We start from the raw sequence: 15792 nt of genomic DNA, 5'->3' as shown, positions 1-15792 counted from the left end.
TAATAATTTTTCATATTTTAATATAGTCTAGAACGTTATTTTTTATTGTTTTTATTTTAGCACATAGACATTGGTACAAGAAGGCACCAAATACATATGCGCCACATAAATCATTCGATTTGTGTGAGAGTTGTGATACTATCCTAATGTCCAAACCGAAGTAGGTGGTTTTCTTAGGGAGCAACACCCGGAGCCTTCATCTTAAAGGTCTGATCCACAAGGCAGTGGAGCATTGTAAGGAGATGCAGTTCCATCATAGACAGTGACCAAAAATAGCTATATACGCCATTTGTTCCTTCAGGATCCTGGAGCCCATATACACCACTGGTTTGGAATGAGTGTTTTCTAACTTCCCCTAGGTGGACTCTCCATGTCCACCAACCTGGTTAAAGCACCGGACATTCGCTTTTCGTCCTCTCAATTTCGTAAACAACACCCCCGCCACGACAAGGCAGTGAGTAGGACTTTCTTGGCAGAGGCTATATACGCGTGGCCATGTGAGAGCATTTCGAGAGAGAGAACGGACTCCCCCCACTCTCAGCCATACCAGAGCATTTGGGTTTACTAGTTTCTTGAATAATAAGACAGTTTGTCTTAATATATGCTTTCCCACAGTTGAAATCGACTGAACGCTTGACTTATTGTTTGATGGGAATATCATCTGCATCTATTGGACGGAAAGTATACCAACCACAAAAAATTGAAAATCTTTAGGGCAGATTCCTTTGGATCATTTTCTATTCAATTAGTTAACGAAATTATTTTTGAGTTTAAAGAATTAAACATAGTTGGGTGGCATACTTTAATATCACACTAACAAATGAATCTGTTTATATAGAATTTAGGTAGTGTTATAACGCTCGGTTTTACTTCGTTTAATGTTATAACGGTTGGGTTTCCACTCATGAACATTTATTTACCTTAGACGAATATCTACACTAGATTCCCACCCAGTGTCTATTCTACAGGACTTCAACACAACTCAGATGATCAAGAAAACGTGATTAGCCTGACCACAACGTAATGTATTTACACACCAAAACCCGGCACAACCCAACAACAATGAACAGTCAATAATAAGTGAGTAATAATAATAATAATAATAATAATAATAATAATAAAGGGAATATATAACTCATCTGACACTTGTCAGACTATCTACATATCTGACTAAGCAGACAACCAATCATTATTATCCTCGCCCACACATCAGGACCAATGTTATAAACACTTAACATATGATAAAACAGCTGGAAAAATGATAAGATTATTATTTTACCCCCAGATAACTCAAGTAAGATGATCCCGATATAATACGTCCTGGAGAGTGTAAATTTATGCTTCAATAACCATTTGCACTTAAGAAAACATAAGAACATATTTGTGATATAGATATGAAACTTTCTATTTCTTTTTACTGTTTAAATCACAAACTGATCTTAGACTACTGTTGAAAACGTGAAAGCAATAGATGCTTGTTTCGTCTTAGTACGGGAATCCTTAGCAGTGTATGTTTAGGACACCGCACCTAGGAACTGAATTTAAGATCTTAGGTCTTGCGCACAAACACTTAACTTCTAGGTCACTGAGCCGGAATTTGATGATTCAATTCATCATATTGTGCATCCCTCATTTACTACCTGCGGCGGATAACAGTCTCACACCCGACATAACTGAACTATACTGGTCATCGCTTGTTTCTTCGAAAAAACATTCTATCATTCTAATCAGCGTGTATTGGTATGTATGGCTTTCTAAATGGTGTAACTGTGTCAGAACACTCAATATTATGAGTTTAAAACCAATTTCCTTATGAAACAATAGGACATCAATTCATCATTAAAAAAGCTGTTATTTTCTAAATTAATAGTGAATATTGAGATTGAACTACGTATATTGTAATGAATAAAAAAACCACATTAGATATAAACAATTACTCAAACTTACTATTTTGATCGCCCTGCATAGAATGATCGACACCTTGAGTAAGATTTCTTAATTGAAAACGATCTGAGTCTTCTTTACAAAAATGTTGACAACATGTTAGAATTACATCATCATTTGTTTGACCAGGTGTTCGACCACCATTGATTTCATTTCGATAAGCAATAGTCTCCATTAAACTACCACGTGCTGTTAATGCACGTAAACGAGAGTTTCGATGATCAAATTGATATTCTAAATAATTGATTGCAAGTTTTGCACGTTCTTGTATCAAACCAGCACGTGTTACTTCACCGCCAACAGCTGCTTCATATGGACGATCAACTCCACCGCCACCGGAACTACTACTGCCAAAACGACTTAAAGTGTCTAATTCATTGACAACTAAAAATAAGAAGAACAAATTAATAATAGTAAGCAATGAAATGAAAGGGTTTTTCTAAGAAATCAACTGAACTAAAAGATAGTCAAGGTTGGTGAAATTATCCGGCTGTCCAAATTCAAATCTGAGATACAATAAAATACAGCATCTGAAAGAATAAATACGTAACTTTTACGACGCTATTTTTTAGAAATTTCGTTTTTAAGGGTAGACATGGGATGCTGATTTCTAGTTGTAAAGGTTCTCAACTGCTTGGAAGATCATATGCGATGAAATTTCTTTGGTCCTGATGGATGTTTGATGCATAAAAACAATGTAAATGGATGTCCAGTAGTGATTATCCGACAGTCCCCTCAGTTAAGTTACCAAGCTATTTCAATAAGCAGTGATGAATGTCAAGTTTATCTAGTCCTTAATACTGACTGGATTCTATTGATGAGGTTGCAGCATGCTGTGATGTAAGCTGATCTGTAGGCTATACGCTTTATCAAACTCAAATGGATATATTGATTAGTTCTGCTTACAATCATGTGTCCACACACATACATAAATAAACTGACAAACTCTAACGTGTTGTGATGCAGTCATTAAGACAACATAATACTGGGGTGCATTACGATCAACCTAGCTTAGAGTCAGTCGCAATGGTACAGGCGAGTTCTCCCTTTTTTGGATTCTGAGTCTTTTTATCCCACAATTTCATTCTTATGGAACCATATATTCTCTATATCTTATCGTTCTTACTACTGTTAACACTACTAATATTAGGACTTAGTATTCATTTTTATAATTTCATCTCGTCCTGATATAGTCTTTCAACTTGAGTCGATGTATTCAAGTAACAGATTGTTAAGTCGCCTGCTTTGATCTAGTATTTTTCCATTACCTAGTATTCCTTGAGCACTCTAACTCTGATCGACTAGTTCCCAACTCAAAGCACCACTTAGAAAAGTAGAGTAATAGACATATCTCAAACAAAACAATAAATTAATTAAGTTTATGCAGTAAGAAAACGTTAATGTACTTATAATTTTTACACAGGCAGATGTTATGGTCTTTTCGACTAGCTCTGACTGGTTATTTATATACGTTTATATACAGTTTCGATAGTTTTATTACATGCCTCAACAGTTCTTTATAACTCATGTATATTTAATCCATTCGGATGTCGGTCATAACTCTACTAACTCAGTGATAAAATCTCAAACTATGAGATGACACAAATTAAGTCAGAATCCCACAAGGAGCATAAGTTCTCTCACAATTACAGGTATATCTTGTTGGCAAGAGCCAAATAGCACAAAACCTAGGACTATGGTGTCTAGTATTATGTCATACCGACATGGATTATTCTGGCTTTTGGATGGATTAATTCTTCTCGAGTCATTATCCACACATATTTTGATCTTGTCAACTATTCGCTTAAAGTCTTGACTATTTTTACATGAGCGTGTGTATGTTTATCACTTTACTCATAACTTGCCTTTAGCTTATTTTATGTCTAACTATAAATAGTGAGTCAAGCTTTATCAAATGTAGTTGGCACATTTGCCTAGTCTGTTTCACTACGCTTTCCCGATTCTCATCTTAATGTCTGTCTGTCTAAGTGCATGAAATTAATTCATCGAACTTAATCCGTCATCTGCTTCTTTTTAAAGTTGTTGACTAAACGAAGTTAACTCACGTGTAATATAAGGGATTATTTGTTCGTCCAAATCGGAGTCAGATCTAGGGTCACTAAATGACTATGGTTTCTTATAGACTGACTCGATTAACCTTGAAACATATAAATAAGTTTGAAGCAATTAGTCCCTTTGATAAATTTCGATAGTGTAATAATAATAAGATTATCAGAACTATGTGACATATTAGCGCAATACATTTCGAGCAATCTGATCACACATATACTTGTTAAGAACACTTATATATAAATAATTATTGGAAAAATACATGTATTCATATTGAACTTACCGACAATAGGAACTAGTACAGTGTAATTTGAAGATTTTTGAGCTAATGTAGCAATACCTTCTAACCAATCAATATAACAATTTGTATCCGGTAATAAATAAATTGGTCTAACTTCAATCTCAACAGCTCTTTGTCCACCAGATGCTGCTTGTCTAATAGCATTACGACGCCATGCATCTAGACGGGCTTCTTCATCTAGTTGCTTTTGAAGGAAAGCTCTTTGTCGTTGTAAAGCTGCGATATCCGTTAGGACAGAATTAGACTCTATTGTACAATCATCTGATGAGAAATTTTTGTTATCATTCAACTAAAAGGGTAAAGTGATAAAAAAGAAAATAATCCCAAAAAGAATAGACCATATATTTTTTTAAATATCATGATTCAAAGTTTTTCATAACGAACATATACATATTACTGATTGTAGTATTAGTAGTTAAATATCATGCACAACGATAGATTACAGATTTCTTCAGCAAAACCATAATCATGCCAGAGAGAATGATATAAGGGGAGAATTAAGTCTGAAAACAGGAAGTGTACGTTTGAAAAAGAGTTTATTCAATCCCTTAATTTAAAATGAGAGTAATGAGAGAGAACATTGAACTGTGTCTCGAAACAATTTGTCCAAAGTTATCACGATTTATTTGTATTTAGAGGTTTTAGCAAAGTAGCCTATCAATTGGAGCATGAACTGTGCGTACAAAGGCAACGAGTTAAATTTTTCATTTTATTATGAAACCACTTCCCTCGTAAGAACAGAAAGGAGTATTAGTATCTGCATCTCTGAACACATTCCACAGTAGCTAAAACTCAGAGGTCAATACGTTATCAGCAGTGCGATTGTATGCCATCTGCTTGACAACAGCTATGGTGTTCATGTCTCAAAGTCCTTCAAGATAATTTGTAAACAAAGAATGACCGAATTATTACAGTTTGTCGAAGCAATTGTCATATAAAGACTTAAATGAAATTTATGTATCTAGAATGATTTAGTCGTCAATCTTACCTTGCCATGGTGAACTCATTCATAAATGTTTGTTCCACAATTCTTTTTTCATGACACTAATTAACAATTCACATTTCTTAGGCTGATCTGTACTCAATTAGTTAATTTTGTTTTATGGATGACATAACTATAACATTGATATATTGTTTCTAAATAATTCTGTCTTTTTTTATGTTCTTGGTTGTTTATTCAAGAAGAATCATATATTCAACCCATAAATATTCACACTAATCAACAATATGAACATCTCTTATCGTTCTTTCATACGTATTGCTCTTTTCACATTAATCTTCATTGATGAGAACACTTCCAATGTTATGATGATATAAAGTATGTATGCTGATTTTGAAAGATTAATACCATTATGTTTATGGCCACGCGTATATAGCCTCTGCCTTCTTGTGGCTGGGGTGTTGTTTACGAAATTGAGAGGACGAATAGCGAATGTCCGGTGCTTTAACCGGGTTAGTGTGTTATGTCCTAGTGGAGATTACATTATTAATGGACTAATATTCAGTAACTAGATTATGTATATCTATATTCCCTTTGTTATAAGCTTTATTTTGACCTACATATTATTATTGTACGATTTACTGTTCTTAAGCTATGTTCGGTTTATTGACTACTGCCTACCACGTTCACAGCCACTTTTTGGCTTTATTGTGTACAAATGTTATTTCCTATTTTATTGTGCGTTGCGGTCTGTTTGGTTGATATATGAACCCAGTATGTCTGAAATAAATTATTCGATTCGCATAGTGGAAGCTGGTATTGGTGTTCTGAACTCAAGTGGACGGGCTAGGCTGCTCATACCGGTCGGACGTCATTGGTTTAGCACAGTGCTAAGATTGTATAAGTCGTATTCTGATTGGTGAGTAGACCACGTGATAAAAAGCCGGACATAAAGACACAACATGGTGGACACGGAGAGTCCAGTTAGGGGAGTTGGAAAACCCTGAATCCAAACCAATGGTGCACATGGGCTGCAGTATCCTGAAGGAACAAATGGCGTATGAACCAATGATTGGTCATCGGCTACGATGGGGCTGCATCTCCCGACGTTGCTCCACCACCTTATGGATCAGACCTTTAGGTCGAAGGCTCCGAATGTTGCTCCCTAAGAAAACCACCTGCTTCGGTTCGGGCACCCAAGCAGTATCAACAGCCGTCACACAAATCGAATGATTTATGTGGCGCATATGCGTTTGGTGCCTCCTTGTACCAATATCTATGTGTTCAAATAAATAAATAAAATTATGTTTAGAGGCTGTAAGTAGCTGACACGAAACCAGGAAATATAAGGAATTCAATATTATTCTGATATAATTATTGTAAATTATGCGGTTACCACTTACAGACGTTAACTCCAACTGACGTTTCTCCTCATTTTCCAAACTGATATCTGAAGTATTCTGTATAATATTTGCCTTAACATCTACACGTTTATCTTGAACACGTTCAGAGGATTCACGTTGTATAACAGATTCATAAACCGCTCGCTCAATATTATAGCTTAATACAGGCGTTTCAATTCCACATAAATAATCACCAAATAAAACCAATTTCTCTATTCGAACAAAATCTGCCACAGTTTCTGGATCCCAATCACCTGTGTAATAATATATCTGTACGATAAATGAAACAAAATAATCCCCAAAAGAGATAGTATAATTAGAAAGTGCTGGTAAAAAACAGTATTAAAACATGCCGTATTGTCTGACTATCACCAAACTTCATAGAGGCAATCGAAAGATAATTTTCCTTATTTTGTGTCTCATTGATCAATAACAAGAGAAACAATCTCTTATTCTCTCTCTAAGATTCTTTGATTTGGCAGCTAGTGCATGGAGAAATCATTGACTTGAGAATGATCAAATTCAACTATCTATTAATCAATCATCCTTTGTAGTCAACATGTTTCAAAATTATTACTGTTGTTATTATTCAGAGAATTCATTCCTTGTCTTCGAATGAAATTCTTAATGTTTATGTCTTTTCAATAATACTGGTATAATTTTGATTCATTTTATTATTCATTTAATTAATTTTATAGTACTATGGTGATATGATATAGTGACACTTGGGACCGATATGCATTTGTGCCAAAGTTTATTCTAACTTGTCGACTAAGATGATTAATTGATAATTGACCAATGAAGTCCAACCAGTATCTGGTAGAGGCAGGTATCTACCAAAGACAATGGATGAATGGTTGCGCAAGATCATGGATCGATTGAAGTTAGACATTGACACCGTCGGATGCCGGCTTAGTGGTCTAAAGGTGAGGCGTTCGCACGCGAGACTGATGGTCCTAGGTTCGGGCCCCTCATGTACACTGCTGAGGAGTCCCATACTACGACAAAACGGCCTTCTAGTGATTACAGGTTTTCAATATTGGTCCAGCTTTTATCGACTCATGAATTCAACTATTAAAATCACTACAATCTCCACAAATCCCCATTCTGATCATAATTAATTAATAAACAGAAGTTTTATGCAGATCTTATTATTAAGAACAGTCATACCATTAGTATTAATTACCTTAGGGAAAATTTTCAGTAATAAACGAAAATGTTATAACAAAAATTACTACAAACCAAATCTATTGAATAAGTTTATTTAAAAAAAACAAGACCACTTAGAACATACTTTAGGTGTTAAATCAAGCATAGGCTTGAATCCTGCAACGAATACTTCTTCAGAAAGAAAAGCAGCTTTATACAAGTTACCATCTTCAAAGATATGATATAAAATAGAGGATTTATCTGAATCATCATCCAATTTTTCATCACAGTTAGGTTCACCTTTTAATCGAAGTACGAGAGATGTTGTTGGTGTAATTTCTTCATATTTTGGTCTAACAGATAAACGTGCAAGCCAACTAGCTGCTTCAGTGCATAATTTAGCAACAAGTAACCAATCGTCTAAATGTGGTCGGAGTGTAGGATCACGATGATTTGGTGGTGGTAACCAATGTTCAGGATGTAAAATCATCCATTCAGTCCATAGGCATAATGCGGAAAGAAGGATTCGTGCATCTGGTGATAACCAACCTGGACTAGCATCCATAGGGGGAGTCTATAAAAAGTATACATAAAAGCAAATATATAATTGATTGAAGCTTATTTGATTGGATGATATTCAATTGAGTTATAATTATTCTTATGAACCTAACGTATTATGATGAAATAGCTCAAGTATTTTAGAAATAATAAAATTGAATATAATCTAAACAAAAGTAATCATATAAACGCTTAATTACTAATGGGTGACTCCTGAGCGGGAATGTAAATGATTCTAACGTATTATTGATGCAGTCCAACAAGGAAGTAAACTTTAGCCTAGTGGAGTTTGGGTGATTTTTTAAATATATGTCCTCAGCTTGAAGTGAAGCCTTAGGTGTAAGGCAATGTAGCTCTACTCGGCTGCCCAAAACAAAGTAGGCAGGACTAGGTTCAAATACGGGACCTAACGATTCAAAAACAAGTGTTTTAGCCATTGAGTTTTCGCTACACTTTAAATAACTTAAGTCATAGTCGATTAATTGGTGATGTTGCAATTCTTAATCCAGTTGTGGGAAACTTTTAAATCACTTCTATAGGTGAATAAGTAATAGATTAATTGAGTTTCGAATATATTAATACATATTACTCTTTATTGAAGTATGAAAGATCAAACAGAAATGAAAAATAAATTTAAGAACACAACTACAGGAAACAACTTCCTATATAAAATAATGAATATTAAATCAAGTTTAAAATGAGGTTGTCTTTAGTAATATTTCCGTAATACTTAACCAATTTTAAAGGCATCCCCGTAAGCTTAACACTGACGTTTTAAAATGTAATAATTTTAAGCGAAAATATTTTTGGTAAGTCTTGTTAATCTGAACGCTTTATTCGGTTCCTAAGCTATTCTGGTAACCCGCAAGTTAGAACTATACAGCGACCTGAACACAAGAGAGAAGACGCAAAGTATGTGAGAAAATACTTTACTCCAAGGTTCGTCTTTGTACAGAAAACACGGGTATTTATAGATGTTACCATTTGTTAAATCAACATCATATTTTGGCCAATCCTCTAAAAGACATATTATGCTATTGGCCAATAGTAGCACGCCACGTTGACATTCTGGGAAGCTCCATCATGCTCTGATTGGCTAGGACTCTTCGGCTCCGTTGCAGTTCTCGAAAAGCCGACTCAACAATTTTTAAAAAAATATGTTACATGAAAATATTATTTACCTCTTGAAGTAATTGTGCTGCTCTTCTGCATACTAAACTAAATGTGTCCAATGCAAACCGTGCAGCATGATCATGATGAACAGAACGTAATGCTTCAATTTCAGTAAGACGTGAAGATGGAACAAAATTATCCATACCTATATTTAAAGATATTTTATTATCATTATTCACAATGATTTTAGATTCATTTATTCGATTTTTTAAAGAATTATTCATTGCATTTGTTTGATTTGTCATAGATGCAGCACGATCCACATTGAACATATTCACAACAAATAATTGACATAAACGTTCAGTTGATAAAGGACATGGTTTTTGTGCTAACAGACCAGATAAAGCTTGAAGAGTTAATGAAGCCACTTCTGGAAATGTTTCCATACTGACAAAATAAAAATAAATTTAAAAAAATAATAATAATAGAATTAAATTACTAACTGTTAAGGAACTAATAAAATGGCTCTACAGATTACAAAAGAAAATAAGCATTATGTAGACGTAGTTAAGTTAAAAGGGTTTATGAAGACAGGTTTAATTTGTACATAGGACTATATCAGGGATGAGACGCAGAACATTCAGGTCTCGTGGCGGACTTCATGATGATTCTGAAATTCTATTGCAAACTTGTGTGACTGGTAGAGTCCAGACGCTTAGAGAGCGAAATTGTTGTCACTAATTGCAGTAGATGATCGTCGCGTTATATTGCGAATTGATTGAAGCCGAAATTATAACATTGGACGCCGACCCAGTGGTTCTAGTGTTTCGGGATTTGCCATGAGCCTTGAAATTTATAGACGCGATATCTAGAGGAGATGCGAGTAGACACTACTGAGGAGTTCAATAGTTGAACGAATCGGGTGTCTAATCGTCCCCAGTTTTCATTGGTACCCTAAATGAGGTTATTCAGTTACAGATACAAGGTAGATATAAAAAACAATACATTTCATGAATTACTCTTGCGAACAGGGATCTAAAACTTGTGTTGTATTGTAAACTATTAGGCTTGACCACAATACATGACATTGGCAAATTTAACCAACTTGTAATAATCTACGCTTTAATCTTGTACCCCGGCTTCCTAGTTCAATGTATGATGATCCGCTCGAGAGATATTTTGCTACATTCCGAGAAATACAGCATTTCGATAAAACTTGGAACAACTGTCTTCAGATCTTGCAACGCAAAGGTCATACAATGCATTTATTTTAACAGTTTGTACAAAACTTGCATATATAATATCGAACATCTCTGCGAAAGTCGTATGTACCTTTTTAATCTTATTAAATATTTTATATGTATTCAGGCAGTTGGTTATAAGATTTATTCCGTGTAAAATTTTCATACATATGTGATCGTTTGTATGTTTGTTTCTTGTGTCTCATTAAGTAACTGAACCACATGAAGTCACAGGATTCACGTAATGATTAATTACTACAATAGTCAACACACTACACAATATAATATACTCAACAAACAACATAAACCATACATCACATTTATTTTATCTTTCCTTTGCTTTTGGTTTAGTTTTCTTGATTAGCGTGACTGACAAGGGAGTATTCTCTAACGCTCTGTATTTCGATATCTCTGCTTTTAGGTTGTTGATAGTTATAACCGTAAAGGTATCGGAGTCGACTAGTTATACAAAGTTATGCAGGATAATTATGTCTAGGATTTGGGTCAGAATAAGATATACCTAAACATTATTACCACTAATGCAAACAATCCGTCAAAGACAAAGTTGAAAGATGACAAAGTTTTTGGACATTATCAACTAGATATATGCTATCTGTCACTAACACTAAAAAACTGTCTGCATCGAAAACCCGTACAGTCAAACTGATTTACAACTTGTCCATTGATTGTAACGGCGTTAAAAGATCGCCCAGATTGACAAAACTTAATCTAGCTTTGGATAGCATTAAGAAACCAAACTTCTCGACTATTTCGAAAAAATGGTCACAAAAAGTAAATACAAGTGGAGACGTCTCTATTAGTGTCTCACATAAGTATTTTATACCTAGAAAACGAAATGAAACACATGCTGTAGTCATGGTAACGAAAATTATTTTTAAAACGGCATATTATGTTTATATCTCCATTAAGAATTTTCGGGCAATTACTTGATAACTAATTGAACGCTTCTTGACTGTAGAAAGGGCCATGTTTGTTATGCGAAGCTTTATAAGTACTTATTGTTTAGTTGCCTCTTCAGTGTCATATGAAAAACAGGATCTAAACTTAAGATCTTGAGTTAATTAAACTTAATTTTACTAAATTACATAACGGAATTACTTCGTGTAAATGATCGGAAAAACATTTTAACAAGCCTCTGTTATAACTTGTGGGTTTATGCCCCTATCAATGTGTAACGTAATGATGCCGCCAATTAGAGAACAGAGGCTCATCGACCGGACCAATGACGCATAAAACACGTACGAGCAGTCTAGAGTCTTTAGAGGTATTTCCTCCTGCCTAGTCCAGCCCAACCCGTTGAGTCCGGAACACCAATCTCAGCCACCGCGATATGAATCATGTATTCCAAAACATACTGGGTTTATATACAAGCCAAACAAACCACATCACACCACAAAATAGAAAACAACATTTATACAAGATCTAGCCAAAAATGGTTGTGAATGTGGGAGATAGTAATCGATAGACCGGGCATAACTCAAGAATGGTGAATCGTATAATAATATTTCATACGTCAAGATAAAGCCCATGATAAGAGGAACACGGATATGAATAGTTTAGTCATTTAACAATTATACAATAAAAATATACGTATAGTATTAGTCCAGAAATAGATTCCAACAGTTACCATTCATTATTCTGATCGGGATATTACAGTCTCACACTAAAAAACTATTTCTTTTAAAGACAAACCAAAGGAATGCACTTAGCGGTGAGACTATAATTTATGGACGACATTTGAGCGACGCTGAAGTGACCTTGAGTGTTCACCTAATAATTAGGACCAAACGAGGGTTATAAACCAATATGAGGAATTCAAATTATGATTTACAGTTAATGGTTAGGGTTAGGAATTACACTTGAGGTTCTCATCACGAACTGACATCAACTATAATGCCAAAACTCTATTTAACCAAATGGATGGGTGAAGTTCGCGCCAAAATCCGAAACCTGTTATCTTATACCTGATTGGTTCGTCCATAAATTATAATCTCGTCAAATTAATTTTAACGAAAAAAGACATCTTACCCAATTTTGGTATATAATTTTCCATGAGCATGAATAAATTCCAAACCAAATTGTTTACTTAGCTGAAAATATAAACAATGAAAGGTAAATGAATAAGCTTACTTCAGTTCTAGTATATATAGTATGCAATCATCAATGAAATCCGGAATACGTGTTTTGTTTTACTTGGAACTCATTAACTGGATATACGTTTCGCATTTCAGTATTATTATTCACATTGAAACCCAAACCTACTGTCGATCTCTCTTAACATGCGTAATTTTGTTTATTGCATAACTCAAAAAAAAACTGCCAGACAATATCGAAGTTAGAATTTTCAATACGAACGTCAACACAGCTCTGTTGTACGGAGCTGAAACTTCGAGAACTACCACAACCATGACCAAACAAGTACAAGTATTTATAAACAACTGTCTACTCAAGATACTCAATGGCCGTTGACCGGATACCATCAGCAATAACCTACTGTGGGAGAGAAGAAACTAACTTCCATCTGAGGAGGAAATTACAAAGACAATTTGCAAGTCGGTAGGATATACATAGCAGAAACCATCAAACTACATCACGAGGCAAGTCCCAAATCGAAATCTTGAGGGCAAAAGGAAAGAAGCAGACCAAAGAACACATTTCGATGAGAACCGGGGACAGATATGGGAAGGATGAGTAGCACTTGAAAGCAACCGAAAAAGAAAGCACAGAACACAATTGGTTGGAGAATCTTTGTCAGCGGCCTGCCCTCTACAAGGGGTAACAGGCGTAAGTAATTTTATTTATATAATTTTAATTATAAACTGATATTAATTTAAGCACCCTAGTGAAAATTAAAAACATCACTTTATGAGATGGTGGAGAAGATTTGTAGCTCAGGTGGATGATTTTGGTGGAGTTTTGTTCTCTGACCTGGATTGTTTGGTCGTGGAGCTTTCTTCGTTCTTCTGAACGACATTATCAGCAGAGGCAGTGATGCAAAGACTAGAAGCCGCTATTTTACCAGTGATCAAACCAAAAATTTGGATTCGCTATGTAGACGACACGTTCGTCATCGTCAAAATGAATGAGTTAGAAAACACTTACAAATTGATCAACAACGTTTTCGATGACATCAAGTTCACAATGGAACAGGAGACAAACAACAAACTATCATTCTTGGATATATTGATCACTAGAACCGACACAGGAAAAGTGGAAACCCAAGTGTATAGGAAACCGACCCATACAGATCAAATTCTCAACTACAATAGCAACAACCCAAGAGCTCACAAAATCAACTGCGTACACACTTTGTTCAAGAGGGCGAGGACACACTGCAGCACACAGGCAGCACGAAGAAATGAAGAGTAATACCTGAAGGACGTATTTCAAAAGAACGGCTACCCAATCAACCTCATCAAAAAATACCAACCGCGCGCAGCATCAGAACTCAAGTCAAGCAGAGAAATCAACAAAAGGATCGCCCTACCATACATAAAAGGCATATCAGAAACCGCAACGAGACTGCTGAAAACCTTCGGGATAGGTGTGGCACACAAACCGACAAAATCACCACAATCAATCCTATGCAAACCAAAGGATGAAATAACAAAGGAAAACAAATCAAACATCATCTACAAAATAAATTGTGCCAACTGCGAAAAACACTACATCGGACAAAGCGGACGCCCCCTTCACCTTCGCCTACATGAACATCAATTAGCAGTCAAACGCCATGATATCTCCTCACTTATATCAATACACGTGGACAACTGCGGACACTCATTCGATTGGAAAAATGTAGAAATCTTAGACAGAGGAAATTCCAAAATCACCAGAGAATTTTTGGAAGCCTGGCACTCAGGTCAATCAGCAATCAACAAGCATATTGAAATCAATCCAATTTATCAACCAATCAGGAAAATCATGCATAAATATAAAAACAAAAATCAAAACAATGGGAGACACAACCAAAACAAAGAAGTGAACAATGACAAATTTAAGGTCAATAAGAACCAATCAACATCGAGGTGTACAGAACATGCTGTGAAACACATATGGGGAAATTCGAACACTTCACTTCTATCTGAAGTTTGTGCTGATGATGTCGTTCAGAAGAACGATGAAAGCTCTACGACCAAACCATCCAGCTCAGGGAACAAAACTCCACCAAAACATCACTTTATTATGGTGCCAGCATGACTTATTCAAAGTCCTAATTGAAAACTGTGTAATTTTGCATTAAACAATAAATCGGTTATCTCCACCAAGTCTTCGTTTACTGCATTTTAATTAAAGTGTGACATTTCAGTTGAATTTTCGGAAATACGCTACAGTATTGGATATTTGAATAGGACTCAATAACCTCATAGTAATAAATGTACAAGACAGAATGGGATCTATTTAAAGAATATTTTATTACAACTGCTTAACCATTTACACAATTAATGTCCACCTAACCATGTTGACATAAGTGTGGAAACTTGGGTGGATTCATATTTGCGATAATTTTAAATTAATAATCATTGAACAACTGAATGACTGATTTCTATCTAGTTTTCTAAATAGTGGTGAACTTTTTTATTTTGTTTGAACATATAACTATTGGTACAATGAGCACCGAATACATATGAGCCACACAAGTCACTTGATTTGTGTGTGGGCTGTGGTACTGCCCGAGTCCCAGACCGAAGCAGATGGTTTTCTTAGGAGGCCACACCCGGAGCCTTCGACCCAAAGATCTGATCCACAAGGCAGTGGAGCAACGTCAGGAGATGCAGTCTCATGGTAGCCGGTGACCAATCATTGGTTCATACGCCATTTGTTCCCTTAGGACCCTGTAGCCATGTGCATCACTGGGTGGGAATCTGGGTTTTCCCACTCCCCCAGGTGGATTTTCTGTATCCACCAACCCGGTTAAAGCACCGGGCACTCGCTTGTCGTCCTCTCAATTTCGCAAACAACACTCCCGCCGCGAGTAGGACTTCGCCGGCAGTGGCCGTATACGCGTGGCCATGTGAGAGCATTTTGAGAGGGACAGCTGACTCTCCGCCG

General features: G+C 35.7%; 1 protein-coding gene across 1 annotated transcript in view; it reads right to left on the bottom strand.

The window, feature by feature from the left end:
* The window catches only part of SMG6 (Smg-6, nonsense mediated mRNA decay factor), a 38431-nt gene that overhangs the window by 1245 nt on the left and 21394 nt on the right, over positions 1 to 15792 (bottom strand). Inside the window, exons 8-13 of the mRNA XM_051214140.1 lie at positions 12769 to 12830; positions 9547 to 9925; positions 7953 to 8381; positions 6659 to 6928; positions 4298 to 4604; positions 1948 to 2328 (exon numbers count right to left, since the gene is read on the bottom strand). Of these exons, the coding sequence (XP_051067273.1) occupies positions 1948 to 2328; positions 4298 to 4604; positions 6659 to 6928; positions 7953 to 8381; positions 9547 to 9925; positions 12769 to 12830 (1828 nt within the window). The remainder of the gene's footprint in view (positions 1 to 1947; positions 2329 to 4297; positions 4605 to 6658; positions 6929 to 7952; positions 8382 to 9546; positions 9926 to 12768; positions 12831 to 15792) is intronic.

This window comes from Schistosoma haematobium, chromosome 2, assembly GCF_000699445.3.
Source record: "Schistosoma haematobium chromosome 2, whole genome shotgun sequence".
NCBI classification, from domain to species: Eukaryota; Metazoa; Platyhelminthes; class Trematoda; order Strigeidida; family Schistosomatidae; genus Schistosoma; species Schistosoma haematobium.
Note: the sequence above shows the minus strand (reverse complement) of the source record. Positions and strands in the feature narration are given on the sequence as shown.